This window comes from Microcebus murinus, chromosome 16 (genome assembly GCF_040939455.1).
Source record: "Microcebus murinus isolate Inina chromosome 16, M.murinus_Inina_mat1.0, whole genome shotgun sequence".
NCBI lineage: Eukaryota > Metazoa > Chordata > Mammalia > Primates > Cheirogaleidae > Microcebus > Microcebus murinus.
The window spans coordinates 65679914-65698292 of NC_134119.1; the positions used below are offsets into that span (position 1 = coordinate 65679914).

The 18379-nt window shown below is 62.8% G+C and overlaps 2 protein-coding genes across 2 annotated transcripts; one reads left to right on the forward strand and one right to left on the reverse strand.

Moving 5' to 3' along the window:
• On the forward strand, positions 1–15354 carry NPAS1 (neuronal PAS domain protein 1). The gene is made up of 12 exons (XM_012761508.2): positions 1–150; positions 1158–1322; positions 1689–1924; positions 8094–8167; positions 8453–8542; positions 9781–9946; positions 11414–11529; positions 11840–11997; positions 12444–12550; positions 12952–13099; positions 14267–14361; positions 14884–15354. Exons 2-12 carry the CDS (start codon positions 1201–1203, stop codon positions 15345–15347), a joined length of 1776 nt encoding a protein of 591 aa, XP_012616962.2. The 5' UTR covers positions 1–150; positions 1158–1200; the 3' UTR covers positions 15348–15354.
• Positions 15355–15532: 178 nt separating this feature from the next.
• TMEM160 (transmembrane protein 160) lies at positions 15533–17616 on the reverse strand. The gene is made up of 3 exons (XM_012761519.3): positions 17322–17616; positions 16212–16304; positions 15533–15830 (listed from the first exon to the last, which is right to left on the reverse strand). The coding sequence occupies exons 1-3, from the start codon at positions 17527–17529 to the stop codon at positions 15565–15567; spliced, it is 567 nt and encodes a 188-aa protein (XP_012616973.2). The 5' UTR covers positions 17530–17616; the 3' UTR covers positions 15533–15564.
• Between the last annotated feature and the right edge of the window lie 763 nt (positions 17617–18379).

Genomic DNA, 18379 nt, shown 5'->3' on the forward strand with positions numbered 1-18379 from the left:
GGCACCTAGAGCCGGCGCCACAGCCCGCGCGTCCCGCTGCGCCCCGCATGCCCGGGGTCTATGGCGCGGCCCCTGCGCGCCGCCCGGCCGGCCCCACGCCGCGCCCGGAGCCCGCCCTGCGGCCAGGTACCCGGGCTGCTTGTCCTGCGGGTAGGGGACGCCTGGAGGCTGGCACGAGGGGAAGGGGGACTTCTGGGTCCTGGAGGAGCGGGGGCTGGAACTCTGGTGTCCTGGGGCTGGGTGTGCGGACGCCTGCACCCCGAGGCTGCGGAGGGGACGCGCGTGCTGGGGACCCGGGCAAGGGGCCGCGAGCCGGGACGCCGGGGTCCGGGGCATCTGGACACCTGGCCGGAGACGTTTGCTGGGGACCTGGGTCCTCCTGAGGGAGAGGGCGTCCTGCACGCCCGGCCTGGGGGAGGGAGGGAGGATCCGGGTGAACGCGGCCCTGGCTCTGGGGTCGGGACACCGGGACAGCCGGGCCCGCTGCGGTCTGTCCCGAGGGGTCCGCGGGCTCCGGCTCCGGCTGCTGCGTCGGGCCTGGGGCGCCCGCCGGGGGCTTCGGGAAGTTGAGGCTGCGGGGATTTGGCGGCCGGGACACGTGGCGCCACCCCGAGGAGCTGGGGAGGGCCGTCCCCGGCAGGGCGTGGGATGGGGTCCCTGCCTCTGCCCCTACCTCCTTAGCCCGCGGGGGAAACGGGCCCCCTGCAAACCGGGGGTCGGGCGCCGGGGGTTTGGGGGCGGGTCCCCGGGTGGTGGCCGGGGCGCTGGAGCCGGGCGTGCCGGCCCCGCGAGGCGGCCGCCCCCCGCTCGGCTTGGGCATGCTTGGCACGCAGCGCGGGCCGGTCCGATCCGTATGCGCGCCGCGTGCGCCCATTGGTATGCGGGAGCCGGCCCGGCGCGGGCGTGCGGCAGGCGCGCTGGCGGGCGGCGCGGGGGAGGCGGCGGCGGGGCACGTCCTCACCGGAGCGCCAGTCCCGGGCAGGGCAGGGTGGGAGCTGTGGCCTCCTACCGGGGCTTCCAGCAATGGGAAACTGAGGCACCCTCCAGCCCCAGATCTTTGCTGGGACCCTGGGACCACGGAGCCCGCACGGACCTCAGTTTCCCTAGCAGGTGTCCCGCGGGCACTGAGTGCTGCCTCTGGCCCCTTCCCGCCGCAGGAGACGCGGGGCTCGGAGCCCGCCTGAGCGAGCCCTCCGGGAGATGGCGGCCCCCTACCCCAGCGGTGGCGGCGGGAGCGAGGGCAAATGCGGGGGCGGCCGCGGCGCCGGCGTCCCGTGGGACTTTCTGCCCGGGCTGATGGTCAAGGCCCCGCCGGGCCCCTGGTGAGCAAAGCCCCGCCCCCGGCAGCGGCCCCGCCCCCAGGGAGGCGTCCGGGGACAGTTCGCACCGTCGTCGGTCCCCTCCCTCGGGAGCGCTCGCACCGGCGCTCGCCCGCCCCAGGGCCCGGCCGCGCCGAGCCTCTGTCCCCGCCGCCCCTGCCGCGGCCTCGGAGCCGCGCCGGCCGCCCCCACGCCCCCCCCGGGTCTGCGCCCAGGCTCGTCCCCACGGCCGCCGTCCGCAAGTCACACCCAGGTCTGCTCCCACCTCCGGAGGGTCGAATCCACTCCCAGCGGCCCGGCCCCTAGCCCAGGCCCCGGGAGGCCTCTGGGCCCCGGGCCGCTGACGCCTCCTCCGCGCCGCCCGCCCAGCCTGCAGGCGCAGCGCAAGGAGAAGTCGCGGAACGCGGCGCGCTCGCGGCGCGGGAAGGAGAACCTGGAGTTCTTCGAGCTGGCCAAGCTGCTCCCGCTGCCCGGCGCCATCTCCAGCCAGCTGGACAAGGCGTCCATCGTGCGCCTCAGCGTCACCTACCTCCGCCTGCGCCGCTTCGCCGCGCTGGGGGCGCCGCCCTGGGGGCTCAGGGCCGCCGCGCCGCCGGCCGGGCTCGGTGAGTGCGCATGCGTGGGGCGAGGGTCCCAGCCCCCGCTGGGGCGCTGGGGCGACTGGGTGCAGCCGGGATTGCCGTCGCCCGGCCCTCTGGCTGGGAGGAGGCCCGGGGTTTGGAGTTAGCCAGAACCTTGGTGTGTCCCTGTCAGGTAAGGTGGCTTCTGCGCTCCAACCCTCAGTTTGTTAATCTGTAAAATGGGCACAAGAGGTTGGGACGATGGCGTGAATTCTGCAAGGGCCTGGCAACACGAGGGATCAGACCTCTAGTGCAAGTGACAACTGTATGTTTATTAGAAATGAAGCGTGCAGCGAGGGGACCCACCCTGGGTGACCCATTCGCTAATAAACGGGAGACCCCGCGCCCAGACCTGAGAGGCCCGAGACGGGTCGCAAGGACTCTGAAGCCTGAGTTTCCGGTTTGAGGGAGCCAGAGGGGGACAGATGGGGAGCCGCAGGGAGACTCGCCCGAGTCCCTGTCTCCGCCAGCCACTCCCCAGCTTTGTGACCCCACGCAGGTCGCCCCATTCCTCTGCGCCCCTTATCTGTGAAGTGGGGGTGCGGATCAAGCCGCCCCGGGGCGGGGACAGGGACCACCCGGCAGTGTCGGCAGAGCCTCGGCTGTGGCCCGGCTGTCACCGCGGCTGCGGTTTACTGAGCGTCTCCCGCGGGCCTGGCGCGGGTTGGAGCGCTGGGATCCAGCAGCGAACGACAGAAGTCCCTGCCCCGGGGCAGGTGGCATCCTGGTGGCCAGGATACAACGATAAAGAAATAAAAACACAACATAACCTATGATATGTACAACTAGAACCCGCGCAATACAGACGCACACGGGCATCTAACTGCGAGATTGCTCGAACTTTATTACTGAGACCCAATAACGCGGGTATGTTGTTATTATTATTATTATTATTATTCCTTCTATTTCACACCTAAGTGCTTGGCTGCTGAGGCACTGAATGTCGCCTTACTCAGGTCGCAGGTGAAGGGCCAGGGCGCCCCAGGCTGGCCCTGTCCGTCCCTCCAGGAAAAGGGGGCGTCCTGGGCTGGGGTTGGAGGGGCTCCAGTCCCCCTCCCGCCCCGTCCCGGGGAAGAAGGGGGAGAGAAAATAGCATTGATTAAGCTTGCAATAAATCACCATTTAAATTTAAATAATCCGGCTTCGCAGGCGGCAATTAGGCGAATTGACTGGCGCGGAGAGAATGCGGCATTAGCGCGGCTGATTACTGTCATTACCCGAACAACACGTGCGCGGCGGGGGATAAACATCTTGTCTATTGTCCCGAGCTGGGGGACGGGAGGGGGCGGCTGAGAGAGCCCCGCGCGTCCAGCCCCCCGCCCCCCCATACCCGGATGGGCTTTCCGGGGCTTGGAGGAGACCGGGCCACTGAGGTGACAGCCCAGAGGTGGCAGACCCCGGGCCTGATCGACCCCCTCCCGCACCGTGTGCCTGAGCGCGGTGCCGCGGGGACTCCCATAGCCCTCAAATTGGGAAAGCAGGCGACAGGGACATTTCTAGCTCTACGGGGTCCCTAACAAGAGGCCAGGCACCTGCGTTCAGATAGGGAAACTGAGGCCAGCCGCTTTAGCTGAAGCCAGAAAGCAAAGCGAGGTGCCTGGCACTGTCAGAAGGGCCCGGTCGCCCCTGCCCTCCTCAAAAATAATAGTAATAATGGCCCGTTGCATGTGACAGACACCGTGGTCAGCATTGTGTCCAGAGTCGCTTGCTGTATCAGACGGGCTCCCATTTTACAGAAGGGGAAAGCCGAGGCCCAGAGAGGTGAAGCTGTTTGCTCAAAGACACACAGCCAGGACTGCAGGGCAGATGGCCCGGCTCCAGGGTCCACCTTCCGAACCTCCGTACTTGGGGTGGGTGTAGGTCCACAGGGACGGGTCCCGCCCTGTCGCTGCCTCCCTGGGTCTCAGTCCACCATCTGTAAAGTGGGACAACAGGTGTTAAAGTCTAGCCCTGAGCCTCTGAGTGTGGGGAGGCGGCAGCCTGGGTCTCATGTCAGCGTTCCCTGTTCTTTCACCAGCACCACTGAATATCTTCCCCATGCCACTGGCCTGGGTGCTGGTGACACCACAGGGAACAACACATAGTCCTTGCCATCGAGGGTGGGACCCCCAAACCTTGCCTGCAAGGCTCTCTGCCCACTCCACTCCTGATCTCCTGCCCCCAACACTTACCTCCTTGCTGTTGTTCAGAGAAGCATGTTCCTCACCTCAGGGCCTTTGCACATGCTGTGATGGCCACCAGGAGCTCCCCTCAAAATGTCCGCTCTTCAGTAAGGCCCTCCCAGATCCCTCGGTAAACACGACGACACCCCTGCTACTTGGCAGCACTCCCTGTCTTCCCTTCTTGCCTTCTTCCTTTCCATAGCACTTATCAGTCTGTACTCATTTCTCCCGTTTGTTGTGTCACTGCGTGTCCCTCCCCCACAGCCCCTTGGTCACCGAGCCTGGAACCGTGCCTGGGGCACAGGGAGGGCTCAATCAGTAGTTGCTGAGTGGCTGTGGGAGTCGGGTGACCTGTGACATCTTAGATCGCAGGTCAGGCAGTAACTTTGGGGCTGAGACTCCAAGGCGGTGCGGAGGAAGCCACGAGAAAAGCTGTTCCAGGCAGAGGGAACGGCCAGTGCCAAGGGGGAACGCACAGCGGTGATCAAGGGGCCGCCGCGGGGGCAGGGCCTCATGGCCCGTGGTGACAATCAGGCTGCTGCCCAGGGAGCCTGGAGCGGGGGAGGTGGGGGGAGCAGAAGCTGGGAGCCCTGGGGGGCGGCAGGTGCTGGGGTCCAGGCGGGGTGGGTGACAGGTGGCCGATGCAGGGGACATGGCCGGGCCCAGCCGGGGACTTGCTGAAAATGCATGCGGCTGTGAGAGAGAGCGAGGGCAGACCGCAGGGAAGTGCCTGGAAAGGTGTGAGCACCTGATGTCATGTGTATCATACTGAGAAGAATGGTGGCAGGACTCAGGTATTAGGCGCCCACTGTATGCCTGCTGTGTATGCTGAAGGCGCTTTTGCATGCACAAACCCATTCTATCACTAGACCCATTTTGCAGATGAGGCTGGGAAAAGTCCAGGCAGCAGTGCTGTGAGCACGGCGCCTCCCCAGGGACCCAGGCCCTGGCGGTGTGGGGAGGGTCCCTGTCCCAGACTTGGGTGACGCGCCTGTCCTCACTAATAAACACCCTGTCAGCGAGTCCGCTCGGGGCAGGTGAGACCCCGAGAATGGGAGGTGGAGGGTAAGCCCTGGGGCCTCCCTGGGTCCCGGTCTCGCTGCCCCCCCCCGTGCCCCGTCTGTGTGCCGGGGATGAGGGGACAGTGGCCGGCGAGGAGGGGACAGATCTGGAAGTAGCCAGGAGCCTCCTGTGGAATTTGGGGGGCGGCCAGAGGAGGGGGGCATTTGAGGGGCGGGGAGTTGGGGGGACTGCGGAGGTGCAGTCGGGGGCAATAGGACGGGTCAGTCAGTGATCGAGACAGACTCAGGGGGTCCTTGTCACAGGGGACGGGCGTGTGTGGGTCCCCGCCACAGCCCCATCCCGACGCGCCCATTAACGCTGTTAATTGCTGCGGCTCAGTCTGACCCAGGCTGATCCTGGGAGAGGGAAAATGAAGGAATTAGCAAAAATGACAGGGGAAAATTGCGACAATTAGCAGGCAGCATTGTTCCTGCCTGTCACCCGGCTGGTTCTGAGCTGTATCTCGGGAGAGGGGTCCCCATCACCCCCCCCAACAACCCAGTTATTGTTCCTAGAGCTCCAGGCAGGGCTGGAGGGAGGGGCGGCCTGGAGGCTGGGGGGGACTGCGTGGGGGAGGGGAGGGGCCTCCCGAGGTGTTTTGATGGCCTGGCAATGACAATAGTAATCACACTATTAATGCCAGTCCCAGCTCTGGGTTCCTTGGCACCTGCTGAGTCCCTGGCCCACGCTAGGCCCCTTCTGGCTGGTGCGCTTCTGGCTGGAGCACCAATGCAGTGCTCCTAGCAAACCCACTCGGCAGATGGGGAAACTGAGGCATAGAGAGGCGAAGAGGCGGGGCCCAGGGCTGGCACTGGGATTTGATACCAGACCTGTACCCCTTAGCCCCACAGGAAGCAGGCACTGGGGAACCCCGGAGGTCACTGAGGTCTTACCCTCGCTCCCTGCTCTTGGCACTGGGCTTGGATGTCCCATGGGGGACTGTCCTCTGCAGGGTCAGAGTCACCTGGGCTTCTGGGTGGGGACAGGCTCCGGGACCCTCAGGTCTCTTTCCGCCTGCAGTACAAGGTCTAGGACTGTAGGGGTGGGGCAGGGACCTGTGTCTCATTCGCCATCTGTCTCTGCATCCCTGTCTCTCTCTGTCTCTGTCTCTCAGTCTCTGCATTTATTTTTTTTTTTTTTGAGACAGAGTTTCACTCTGTTGTCCAGGCTAGAGTGAGTGCTGTGGCGTCAGCCTGGCTCACAGCAACCTCAAACTCCTGGGCTCAAGCGATCCTCCTGCCTCAGCCTCCCGAGTAGCTGGGATACAGGCATGCGCCACCATGCCCGGCTAATTTTTTCTCTATATATTAGTTGGCCAATTAGTTTCTTTCTATTTATAGCAGAGACGGGGTCTCGCTCTTGCTCAGGCTGGTTTCGAACTCCTGACCTCGAGCAATCCGCCCACCTCGGCCTCCCAGAGTGCTAGGATTACAGGCGTGAGCCACTGCGCCCTCAGCCTCCATCTTTTTATATCTCTCTGTCTTTCTTTCCCTGTCTATCTCTGTGTCAATTTCTCTATGTCCATATATGTCTTTGTCCCTATCTCTTTTTTAAAAAAAAATTTATTGAGGTAAAATTTACATAACATAAAATTAGCTATTTTAGGCCAAGCGTGGTGGTTTGCCTGTAATCGTAGCACTCTGGAAGGCTGAGGCAGGAGGATCGCTTGAGCTCAGGAGTTCGAGACCAGCCTGAACAAAAGTGAGACCCTGTCTCTACTAAAAAAAAGAAAAGAAAATTAGCTATTTTACAGTATGCAATTCAGTGACATTGAATATAGTCATGATGTTGTGTAACCATTGCCTCTATCTAGTTCCAAAACATTTTCATCAACCCAAAAGAAACCCCCATGCCCATTAAACAGTCACTCTCATCACCCACCCCACCCCTGGCAGCCACTCAGTGTTTTGTTTTTGGTTTTTTTTTTGAGACAGAGTCTCGCTTTGTTGCCCAGGCTAGAGTGAGTGCCGTGGCGTCAGCCTAGCTCACAGCAACCTCAATCTCCTGGGCTCAAGCGATCCTCCTGCCTCAGCCTCCCCAGTAGCTGGGACTACAGGCATGAGCCACCATGCCCGGCTCATTTTTTCTATATATATTAGTTGGCCAACTAATTTTTTTCTATTTATAGTAGAGACGGGGTCTTGCTCTTGCTCAGGCTGGTCTTGAACTCCTGAGCTCAAGTGATCCTCCCGCCTCGGCCTCCCAGAGTGCTAGGATTACAGGCGTGAGCCACCGCGCCCGGCCTGTATATCTCTTTTGCAGAAATATCTATTCAAGTCCTCTGGCCATTTTGAGTTGTGTTTTTGTCGCTGAGCTGGAACGTCCCTGTCTCTTTCTCAGTGTTCCTTCACACGTCTCTGTCTCTGTCTCTGCCTGTCACCGCCCAGTGTGCCTCCTCCTCACCCGCAGGGCCGAGTCACACGCCCCTCCTTCCGCAGCCCTTGCCCGCTGGTCACTTCATGTCACCTATTTGGGTCTTCGTAGCACTGGCCACAAATGATAAATGTGTATTTGTGAGTTTCTGGCTTGTCGTTCATCTGCCCCTGGCCTGGGGGCCCAATGAGGGCAGACGGCACTGTCCTAGTCACCTCTCTGTCCACAGCACTAGGACAGGATGTGTGACGGTAGGTATTCAGGGAGCTTTGGCTGAGTGAATGAATGAATGGATGAATGAATGAAGCCGTCGATGCAGTCCTAGGCCTGTCTTTCTGTCTCTGTGTGCCCTAGTCATGCAGTTTATCTTTCTGTCCCGGCCACCTCTGCCCCTCCCCACACCCCAAGTCTCTCCCCTACAAGGTCCCCCCAGTACCCCAAGATGGCTACGGGCCTAGGGGAAAGAGAGGGAGGTTTGTAGACTGACTCCGGGTCCCTGGCCCGGCCAGGGTCAGCCAGACCAACAGGCCCTGGCCTCGTCCTCCCTCTGTCCCCAGCCCCTGGCCGCCGGGGCGCCGCGGCGCTGGTGTCGGAAGTCTTCGAGCAACACCTGGGAGGACACATCTTGCAGGTGAGACCCTCCCCTGCCTGCTGCTCCTTGCTGCCACCTGGTGGCCGCTGCTGGGGAACAGCAGCCTCTTCTGCGACCGTTCCCAAGGGGAGCACCAGAACTGGGGGAGGGGAGGAATAATGGGGCTCCCCCTCCTCCGCGGCCCTCCCTAGGGTCCCTGAAGCCCTCTTCCCACCAGAACCATCCATCCCAGAGACCAGATTTCAGCACTTCTCTTACCATTCGCCGTCTGGACAGACAGACTCCAGATCCTCCCCTCCCCCTCGCTGTCTGTCCCAACTCTAGTCCCTGGATGGCTTCGTGTTCGCCTTGAACCAGGAAGGAAAATTCCTCTACATCTCAGAGACCGTCTCCATTTACCTGGGTCTCTCACAGGTAAGGGGCCTCCAGTGGGCCACCTGTACTGGCTCAGCCACCAACCCCCTGGCCAGGGCCATTGCATGCCCTTCCTCTCATCCGGCCTCGCCATCCCAGCAAGAGAAATGGCCTTGGGTATGTGGTTCCCAAAGAGTGTTCCTTGGAACCCCACATGGCACCCAACATGGCTCATCCCCACAGACAGAGGAGGATTTTTAATGTCACAGGTGACTTGGAGGAAAGCAAGTTAGCTGGAAGATCAGTTTGCCAATGACCGGTTGGCCAGATGCTGCGTATTTGCCAACACTTGTTTCTTCTTGACAATTTTAAAGGTTTGCAGAAGTTCATATCGGAAGGGTTGGAGGTTGACAACAGGCTTTCCGTGGCATTTCGCCTGGCCCGCCTGCATGTCTGTCCTTACTTCAGCGCGGTGTTTCTGCCCCGGCTTCTGTAGCCAGGGGCTGACAAGTCAAAGCAGGGCAGGGAGCTGCTGACAGCCCGCGGCTGGGCCCGGGCGTCCCACGACCCCTCGGGCCTTGCAGACTACTGTCGCCTTTTGTCACTTTAACAAACCTGGTTGGCAGACAGGGAATTTGGGGAATTCAGTGCATTGGCAATTTCCTCTTTGGGGGCAGCTTTCCGGTGACTTGTTGGAGACTTCTCGAGGAGGAAGACCCAAAGGGAGGGGACTTTGGAACAGAGGAGGGGAAGGAGGGAGGACAGGTTCGAAGCTGGTGTGTGGAGGGAGCCCAGAGGGTCATATGAGGGCTTTTGGGAAGCAGTGGCGGCCACGGCCTCGGAGTGGGGACAGAAGGCCAGTGAGGACGCTGGGGCGGGAACACAGTGGGGGGGGACACAGTGGGGGGGATGGGCTGGGGAGGGTCCAGGGCGCAGCTGCGGGAGGGCTCTGGGCGGCAGCTCTGAGTGACACGGTGTCTGATTCAAAGGCCCTAACTCTTTAAAAAGTTGGAAAGCCAGTCCACTGCTTGTACTCTGAATCCCATTCCTGCTGCGACATCCCGGGGCGCGTGGCGGGGGCACGATGGCCCGCTGTCTGCGAGGGAGGGAGCAAGCAGGAGTCGGGGGCAGGGAATCCTTACTGATCTCTGTGTTAGGAAGCGAGAAGAGCCTAAGACTGTATCCGCCTTTTAAAAATCTCTTGCGAATAAAACCACAAGCCTGGCACGAGGCGCACCTGCCCGCAGGCGAGGGACCGCGCGACCTCACCGCCCTGCATTGCCCCCCGCCGCCGGCAGGTGGAGCTGACGGGCAGCAGCGTCTTCGACTACATCCACCCCGGGGACCACTCGGAGGTGCTGGAGCAGCTGGGGCTGCGGGCCCCCGCCCCGGGCCCCCCAACGCCGCCCTCCGTCTCCTCCTCGTCCTCGTCCTCCTCCTCGCTTGCGGACACTCCCGAGATCGGTAATTCTAAGGGGCCCCAAAGGACGAAGCCTGAGGGTAGATCAGGGGCCGCCTGGTGCACCGTATCCAGCCGTGCCCCGTGTTCACAAAAGCCACTCTCCTCCGGGCTGTGCGTCTTTGCAAAATGCATCGTCTTTGCAAAATGCGTCGGAGTCTAAATGGAGGCGGTGAGACCTGGGTCCCCAAGACGTGAGCTTTAGAAAGACCCGCCCCCTGGCTGCCGAAGGGAGGTGGGAGTGGCTTCTGAATTGGTAAATAACAGCGAGGCGGGCTGATTGCACATGTACACTGTGCTGTGTCTTTAAGGACATAACTGCAGGCCGGGCACGGTGGCACTTGCCTGCAGTCCCAGCTGCTCGGGAGGCTGAGGCAGGAGGATCGCTTGAGCCCAGGAGTTTCAGGTTGCAGTGAGCTAGGCTGACGCCACTGCACTCTAGCCAGGGGACAGAGCAAGACTTGTCTCAAAAAGAAGAAAAAAAAAAAAAGGCACATAACTGCATTGGCTCCTAACCACAACCCCGCAAAGCAGGAATTATTATCTCCATTTCACAGAGCAGAAAACTGAGGCACAGCACAGAGAGGTCGAGTTAATTGCTGCAGGTCACACGGCTCTAAGTGGTTGAGTTGGACTCTGGCCCGGCCTGTCCCGCTCCAGGCTCAGGGCTCCTACCTTTCTCTCCAGCGGAAACTTCCACGCCACTGCCGGGGAGCGAGGGGACTGGAGATTACTCCACAGCTGCTTGTAGCTCCGAGTCGGAGGGGGCCTGTGAGGCTGTCCTGTAAATAGGACTTTCCTATCTTGGGTTTGCTTCACATGAAAAACATCTGAGCCGTCAGCTGCTCGCGCGAGCGTGGGGAGACGTGTGCTGCAGGAGGGGGACTGGCGGGGCGTGGGGCTCTGCTTGGACGCGGGTGAGGCACGGGTCATCTGCGGGAGCCTATTTATAAGACTGTATTGTGGGGTTCACAGAATAATCTGGACTCGTGAGTCTTAATTGTTGCTATTCCCCGAGCCCCTGCTCTGTGCCAGGCCCTGTCTGGGGACACAGTAGTGATCGTGACAGCCCCAGCCCTCTCCACCTGGGGCTCACAGTCCAGTGGGGCAGACGGACCTGTCCTCGGACAATGGCACCGGCGAGGGGGCTGTTGCAGCTGACCCAGCCCCGGGGAAGGGAGGGCTTCCCGGAGGATGGAGCCAGAGAGGTGGGCTTTCTTCCGAAGGCCCTAGTGAGCTACAGCAGGCTGCAGAGCAAGGGCAGACGGGGTGAGACGTGAGCTCTAGAAAGACTCAGCGGGCAGCCGCATACGGGGAGCTTATGAACTCGTGATCAGGAGCTTGCAGGACTCGCGGGCGTGTCTCGGAGTGTGGCCGTGACCCTGTGGGTATCCCGTTGGCTCTGCAGGGGTGGGGGCACCCATGTGCTTCCTCCCCAGGCCCCCATAACCTTCCTTCGCTGTCCCCCCCAGAGGCCAGCCCCACCAAGGCGCCCCCCTCCCCCCTGGCCCAGGAGCGATCTTTCTTCGTGCGCATGAAATCCACCCTCACCAAGCGGGGGCTGCACGTCAAGGCCTCGGGGTACAAGGTGGGTGGCGGTGGCCGGCCCAGCCTGGCTCCTCCTCCCCTCCCCTGGGGGCAGGGCTCCCCCATTCCCACCAGCTGTGTTCCAGGCCCCAGGGGGACTGAGGGGACCAGGCTGGTGGCTTCACTGGCTGCCCGTGGCTTAGGAAACCAGGTCCAGGAACTAGGGGTGGGGGTGGCACACACTGCCCCTTGTGCCCCAAGGCCTGTGGGTGACAGGTGGAACCAACCTGGCCTGGTGGCCTGATGGTCATGGGCCTCCTGCCCCCTGGGCCCTGCTCTGCCCCTCCTCCAACCATGGCCACCGCCAGCAGGTCATCCACGTGACTGGGCGCCTTCGGGCCCACGCACTGGGCCTTGTGGCCCTAGGCCACACGTTGCCCCCAGCCCCACTGGCTGAGCTGCCACTGCACGGACACATGATCGTCTTCCGGCTCAGCCTGGGCCTCACCATCCTTGCTTGTGAGAGCAGGTACCGGGGTTGGGGGCTGGATGGGGCGCACAGGAGACCTGGGGGGCGTCCTGGAGGTGGAAGAGCAGCAGGGGGCGGGCGAGGGGAAGAAGGGAGGGAAGGCAAGGTGGGGGCGGGGCGGGGGCCTTTAGGGACCTCACTCCTGGGCTGCTTGTGCAGAGATGGGCAGTCTCAGCCCCTTTCTCTCTGACCTCCCGCCCATTCCCTGTCCTGCCCTGCGCAGGGGCAAAGTTAAACGGTGAAACGGCCCCTGTGCTCCGAGCGTCTCCACCTGCCTGAATGCTCACAGCCCCCCTGGGAGGGACACGGTTATTGTCCCCATTTTACAGAGAGGAAAATGGAGGCCTGGAGCTAGGGTTGGAACCCCAGGTGACTCTGGAGCCAACTCTCCCTCCTGGCCACCGTGCTCTCAGAGTCCTCCTGCCCTCCTCTCTCTGTCGCCCCAGGGTCAGCGACCACATGGACCTGGGGCCCTCAGAGCTGGTGGGCCGCAGCTGCTACCAGTTTGTCCACGGACAGGACGCAACCAGGATCCGCCAAAGCCACCTGGACTGTGAGTCACGCCTCCACCAACGCCCCCAGACCTGAGCACCCCACCGCCCAGCTCCCTGGAAGTCCTGCTTAGGGCTGGCCACGGTCCTTCTTGCTGCACCGCTGGCTCCAGGGGCTCCATTCAGCACAGGACCAGCAGCAAGGAGACCCCGAGCAATGGCTCAGGGTGGGAGCGGGAGCAAGGGGACTGCGGGGACTCTGGCCCACCCTTAAGAACCTAAGTGGCAGCAATGCTGAGCTGCGTCCGGTCTCTGACTCTGGCTCTCTCCTCCCCACTGTCTTCCCCTTCCTGTCTCCCTGACGTCCGCTCCTGGCCTCTCTCCCTCTCTTCTGTCTGCTCCTGTCCACCTGTCTGTCTCTCTCCGGCCATCACACCCCCGCCCCGCCCCGGGCTGGGCCCAGTGCTGGACAAGGGTCAGGTGATGACTGGTTACTACCGCTGGCTCCAGCGCGCCGGGGGCTTTGTGTGGTTGCAGTCGGTGGCCACCGTGGCTGGGAGCGGGAAGAGCCCCGGGGAGCACCACGTGCTCTGGGTCAGCCACGTGCTCAGGTGAGGGCCGCGCCCGCCCCTCCCGCCACCCGCTCAGGGCCCAGCCACTTGGAGCCCCCTAGAGTCTGCTCAGGGCCCAGCCACTTGGAGCCCCCCAGAGTCTGCTGTCTCTCCCCCCCTCGGGCAGGGGCTCTTCCGGGAGGGTTTCTAGAAAAGGACAAGCCCAGAGGGGTCTGCAGACGTGAAAGGGACAGGGGGACGGTGACAGCAAAGGCCTAGTGGTAGAACGAGAGGTCTCCGTCAGGAGACGGGCTGGCTGGGGCAGGGGGACAACACCTTTGAGGGAGGCAGGAGTAGGTTCACAGCGGCCACAGCCCAGGTTGAGGGTCTGGACTTGACTCTGGAGCACTGGGGAGCCATGGCAAGCTCTTAACCAGGGGAGGGCCACCGAGGCAGCCAGAGGGGGAAGGGCACTCCCAGCAGAGGCACAGGCTCAGAGCAACAGCCTGACCTGTCCCAGGAACGTGGTTGTGCTTGGGGACAGAGTACAAATAAAGTCATGAGAGATAAGGGATGACTGCAGGGCCTTTTCTCTCAGGAGCACTGGGGAGTCACAGAAGGCTTTAGAGCTGGAGAGGGTCACACTCAAAGCTGGGTTTTTGTTTGTTTTTTGAGATGAGGTTTTGCTGGGTTGCCCAGGCTAGATTCAAACTCCTGGGTTTAACGATCCTCCCAAGCAGTTGGGACTACAAGTGTGCACCACCATCCCCGGCTCCAGTCTAGTTTTTAGAAAGATGCCCCTGGCTGTCATGGAGACGGGGGACTGAGGGACAAGACAGGCACTGGGGGACCGGGACCTGGGCATGCCAGACTCTAAGTGGGGAGGAGGGAGGCGGCCACCTCCTGCCCAGATCTCTGGCCTTGCTGGGCCCAGGTGTGGGCCCCTGAGAGGAGCAGCAGGTTTGGAAGGAAGATGTGAGGTCAGATGAGCATGAGGTGCCAAGGGACACCCAGGCAGAGACATCGGGTGGCCACGGGCCATACAGGTCTAGCCTCAGAGAGAGCCAGCCTGGGCTGGAAATCGACTTGCAGTTTGGGGGTGTGGTGACAGGCACGACTGGCAGGGGAGTGTCTACACCCATGGAGGGGCGAGGGACGTCTACACTTACCGCAGACTGGCAGCCCGGGAGGACCCCTGGCCCCCAGCCCCATCTGTCTTGTCCCCAGTCAAGCCGAGGGTGGCCAAACGCCTCTGGACGCCTTCCAGCTCCCAGCCGGCGTGGCCCGAGAGGACGAGCGCAGCCCGGCGCCCGAGCCCACAAGTAAGTCCCAGCTCGCCGGGAAGCTCCGAGGAACCCCTGGGACCCGCGTGATCCGGTCCCAAAGCCACCAGACACATGTGGCCACCTACTTACATTAACATGAAAATTCAAGGCCTTGGTGGCCACATGTGGCCAGCGGCTGCCTCGTGGGACAGTGCAGACATAGACCATTTTCATTACCACAACAGTTAGTTTGATTCTGGAATGTTCTATGGAACAGCACAGGTCTAGACCAGGGGTTCTCAATCCCAGCCCTACTGACATTTAGGGCCAGGTGATTCTTTCTTGTGGGAGCTGTCCTGCGCTCTGTAGGATGTTTAGCCATGAGATGCTAATGGCACCCTCCTCCCAGCTGTGACAACCAAAAAACGTCCCCAGACATTGTCGCCGGGTGTCCCCTGGGGTGCAAAGCGCTCCCACCTGAGAACCACAGTCTGGCCGGCTGAGCACAGCTCCATTCCGCAGATGGGGAGACTGAGGGCTGGGGCCACACGGGGTGCCCTGAGACTCTTCCTCTTGCAGAGCCGGAGCCTCCAGCGGAAGGGAAGCAGGCTGCGCCCCCGGCCAAAACCCAGGCCCCCCAGACCCGGGGCAGACGCACCAAAGTGGAGCCCGGCGCCAGGGAAACGAAAGGCTCAGAGGACAGTGGCGACGAGGAGCCGTCCAGCCACGCGGCGCCCCCGCGGCCCGAGTTCACTTCTGTCATCCGGGCGGGGTCCCTGAAGCAGGACGCCGCGCGGCCGTGGGGCCTGGTGCCTCCCGGGGACCCGCCTCCCGCCCTCCTGCACGCGGGCTTCCTGCCGCCCGTGGTGCGGGGCCTGTGCACGCCGGGCGCCATCCGCTACGGGCCCGCCGAGCTGGGCCTGGTGTACCCGCACCTGCCGCGGCTGGGCGCGGGCGCCGGCCTCCCCGAGGCCCTGTACCCCGGCCTGGGCCTGCCCTTCGCCGGGCCCGCGGGCGCCAGGGCGCAGCGCAAGGGGGACTGAGGACTGGGACCGCCGGGCCCCGCGGGGCGGCGCAGGGGCGCTCGCCCGTCCCCTCCGTGACCATTAAACGCCTGCTCCGTGGGCGGCGCCTCGCTCCGTTTGTGTCCCCCCACCCGCCACCCGTCTCCGCCCGCGCCCTCCCGCATGCCGGGCCGCCCCCAAGCAACACGCACCACAGCATCTGCCCCGAGCAAGGCTCAGCTTTAATGTCCCCTCCTCACTCGTGCGGCGGCCGGCCCGCCTCGTCCGGGCCCTCTGCGGTGGCCGTCCCGTCGTCCTCGGGCACCAGCTCCACGTCCAGCTCGAGCTGGCCCATGTACAGGCCGACGGCGCAGGCCCAGAGCAGGCTGGCGGCCAGCACGGCGCCCACGCCCGCGGCCGCGCCCCCCAGCGTCAGCTGCATGGGGCCCCGCAGCGCCGCCAGGCCCACGGCGTACGAGGCGCCGCCCCACACCACGCACAGGCCGCCCAGCAGGAAGAAGCCTGCGGAGGAGGAGGCGGCCGTCAGGCCCGCGGCGGGTGGCCCAGGGTCCGGTCGGGTCGGGTGGCCCGGGGCCAAGGTCGGGCGTGCGGGCTGGGGCGTGCGGGCTGGGTCGGGTAGGGGCGGCAGGGGCAGGGCCGCATCGGCTGGCCGGCACGCGGGCGGGCTAGGACCTTCACCTCTGCTGAGAATTCCCTCTGGGGCACAGCCCAGCCCAGGGCCACCCACTCGTGTGTGGGGACGCTCAGCAGGGAGCGGGGCGTCTCGGGATGGGGGAAGGATGGGGGTTGCCCTCACTGCTGGGGTGGGAAGCGGGAAGAGGGAGTCCACCCTCACCAGGGCTCTACATGCCCCAGTCGGGTGGGGGGGGGGTCTGCACTCACCATAGGCAGCTTCCCGCCCCATGTCGCTCTGCATGAAGGAGATGACGCCGATGCCCGATGCCAGGAGGCCATTGCGGAACCAGGAAAGGAAGGCTGGAAGGAGGGGGAGATGGGAGCATCAACGTCACCCCAAAACCTGCCCCCCTCAGCCCAAAGTATGAAACTGAGGGCCCCCCTGTTCCTCCCTCCACCCCAGCGAGGCCCAAGGCAAACCCGCCCCAAATCCTCATTTCTCCCAGAAAGCCCGCCACCGAACCCCATGCCCTTGTGTCCTCTCCCCCAAACTCTGGAACACCAGAGATTCAAGACGCTGTCTGCAGATTCTGGAGGACACCCTAGAACCAAAGTCGCAGAACCTCAGTCTGAGGACAGGACATGCCAGGGGGTCACTTGGTCCACCCTCCTCGATGTGCATCCCGAACGCCTGCCCTCTCACTTCTTTTTCGCAACTCGGGACAAACTGCTTCCCCAATCCGGCCTCTCTCCAGCCTCCCCCTTCACTTCCCTTCAAATGCCACCACCTCCTAGCGAGCATGCCTGTAGGTCCCATCCAGGTCCGCCCGCATGCAACTTGCGGTGCCCAGGTCCCGGCATCCTCGCCACGCCCCAGCCCTCCGCACCCTACCTAGGCGCCGGGTCGGTTCCAACCTGTACCTGCGCCCGTAGGAGGCTCCGCCCCCTGCAGCCTAGATCACCTCCCCTCCAATCAGCCAAGAGCTTTCCTGCTGTTGGTTGTCCCCTGCTCCAATCCGGGACGTCCCTCTCCTGCGGAGATCCCCATCGCGCCCTACGCGGAGTGGGCGCCCCTGCGGTCCGCGCGGACCCCTCTTGCCGCACCCCCCACTCAGCGTTCTCCGGAAGCCTGTGTCACGCAGGCGGGGGCAGCCGTGCGAGGGCGCCTCTCCCGGCCGCACCGCCCCTCCCCACCGCGCCCCGGAACCCGGACTCGCCGCCCCCCGCGAGCCCTTCCCGGCGCTCGCACGCAAGCGGGTCCCGCAGCGGAGCCCGGGCCCGCGTCCCGCAGCAGGCCGGGCCGCGTCGCCCACGCACGCGCCGGCTGCTCGGCTCTCGGGACGCCGCTCGCGGACAGACCCCGGCGCTGACACGGACCTGTCTCGTGTGCCTTCCGCAGGAGCCAAGCGTCCGCGCGATCGAGCTCGGACACCGGGGGCGGCGAAGCCCCGGCGCGGAGGCCCTGGCCGGGGGCGAAGGACCCCCGGGCGCCCCCGCTCCGGGGCCGCTGGGGCGGCAGCAGCGACCTCCGGAAGCGGAGACGGGCCAGGCGGGCGACCCGAGCCCACCACCAGCCGCCTCCCATGGTTCGCACTACGGCCGCCGCGCGCCGTACCGCCCCACGAGCCGCCCGTAGGCTCCAGCTCACGTCACTCAGGATGACCGGACTGGCCATTGGTTTGGCACCTGCCACTCATAGCCGGCGTGCACTGTCTATTGGTCACAATGGTAGTAATTCCCTCCTCTGTCATCTATGCCGGTAGTGCGCGTCCCTCTTTGATTTTGCCATTGGACTACGAATCCCAGCGTTCATTGTGCCCGGGGAAGGCCGGTCTTCTCAAGTCGTGGGCGAGATGTCTGCTGGGACTTGTAGTTTTTATGAATAACTTTAAGTCCAATGGCCAGAGAAAACAAAACTTGGGATGCTTAATTTAGACCCTTTGCAAAATCTGGTCTACAGAGATTGGAGCTCAGAGCCGAGAGTAAAAATCACCAGAAATCTCACCAATGAGTGATTACTCCTAATTTTTTGTTGTTTTCTTGTCTTTTTTCTATGCAGATGTAAAATAAGATGCCATTTGACAAATTAATTTTTTCCACATAACAATATATTGCGTGGCCGGGCGCGGTGGCTCACGCCTGTAATCCTAGCACTCTGGGAGGCCAAGGCGGGAGGATCACTCAAGGTCAGGAGTTCAAAACCAGCCTGAGCAAAAGCCAGACCTCATCTCTACTAAAAATAGAAAGAAATTAATTGGCCAACTAAAAATATATAGAAAAAAACAAAATATATTGTGAATATTAACCCATGGCATTGAGAATATTTTTTCATGGCATTTCTTTAATTTTAAAAATATTATTTATGTTGAACATGGTACTAAATGCAGGGTCTAATGAAAAATAATTCCTAGCCAAGCACAGTGGCTCATGCCTGT

What these genes read in the sequence shown, in the direction of transcription:
- NPAS1 (XM_012761508.2), top strand. Translation starts at nt 1,201, where the DNA reads ATGGCGGCCCCCTACCCCAGCGGTGGCGGCGGGAGCGAGGGCAAATGC. An exon ending in TGGGAGGACACATCTTGCAG is followed by an intron (nt 8,168 to 8,452) that starts GTGAGACCCTCC and finishes TCCCAACTCTAG; the next exon opens with TCCCTGGATGGCTTCGTGTT. An exon ending in TTTACCTGGGTCTCTCACAG is followed by an intron (nt 8,543 to 9,780) that starts GTAAGGGGCCTC and finishes CGCCGCCGGCAG; the next exon opens with GTGGAGCTGACGGGCAGCAG.
- TMEM160 (XM_012761519.3), bottom strand. Translation starts at nt 17,529, where the DNA reads ATGGGAGGCGGCTGGTGGTGGGCTCGGGTCGCCCGCCTGGCCCGTCTC. An exon ending in GCGGAAGGCACACGAGACAG is followed by an intron (nt 16,305 to 17,321) that starts GTCCGTGTCAGC and finishes CCCTCCTTCCAG; the next exon opens with CCTTCCTTTCCTGGTTCCGC. An exon ending in GGGGCGGGAAGCTGCCTATG is followed by an intron (nt 15,831 to 16,211) that starts GTGAGTGCAGAC and finishes CCTCCTCCGCAG; the next exon opens with GCTTCTTCCTGCTGGGCGGC.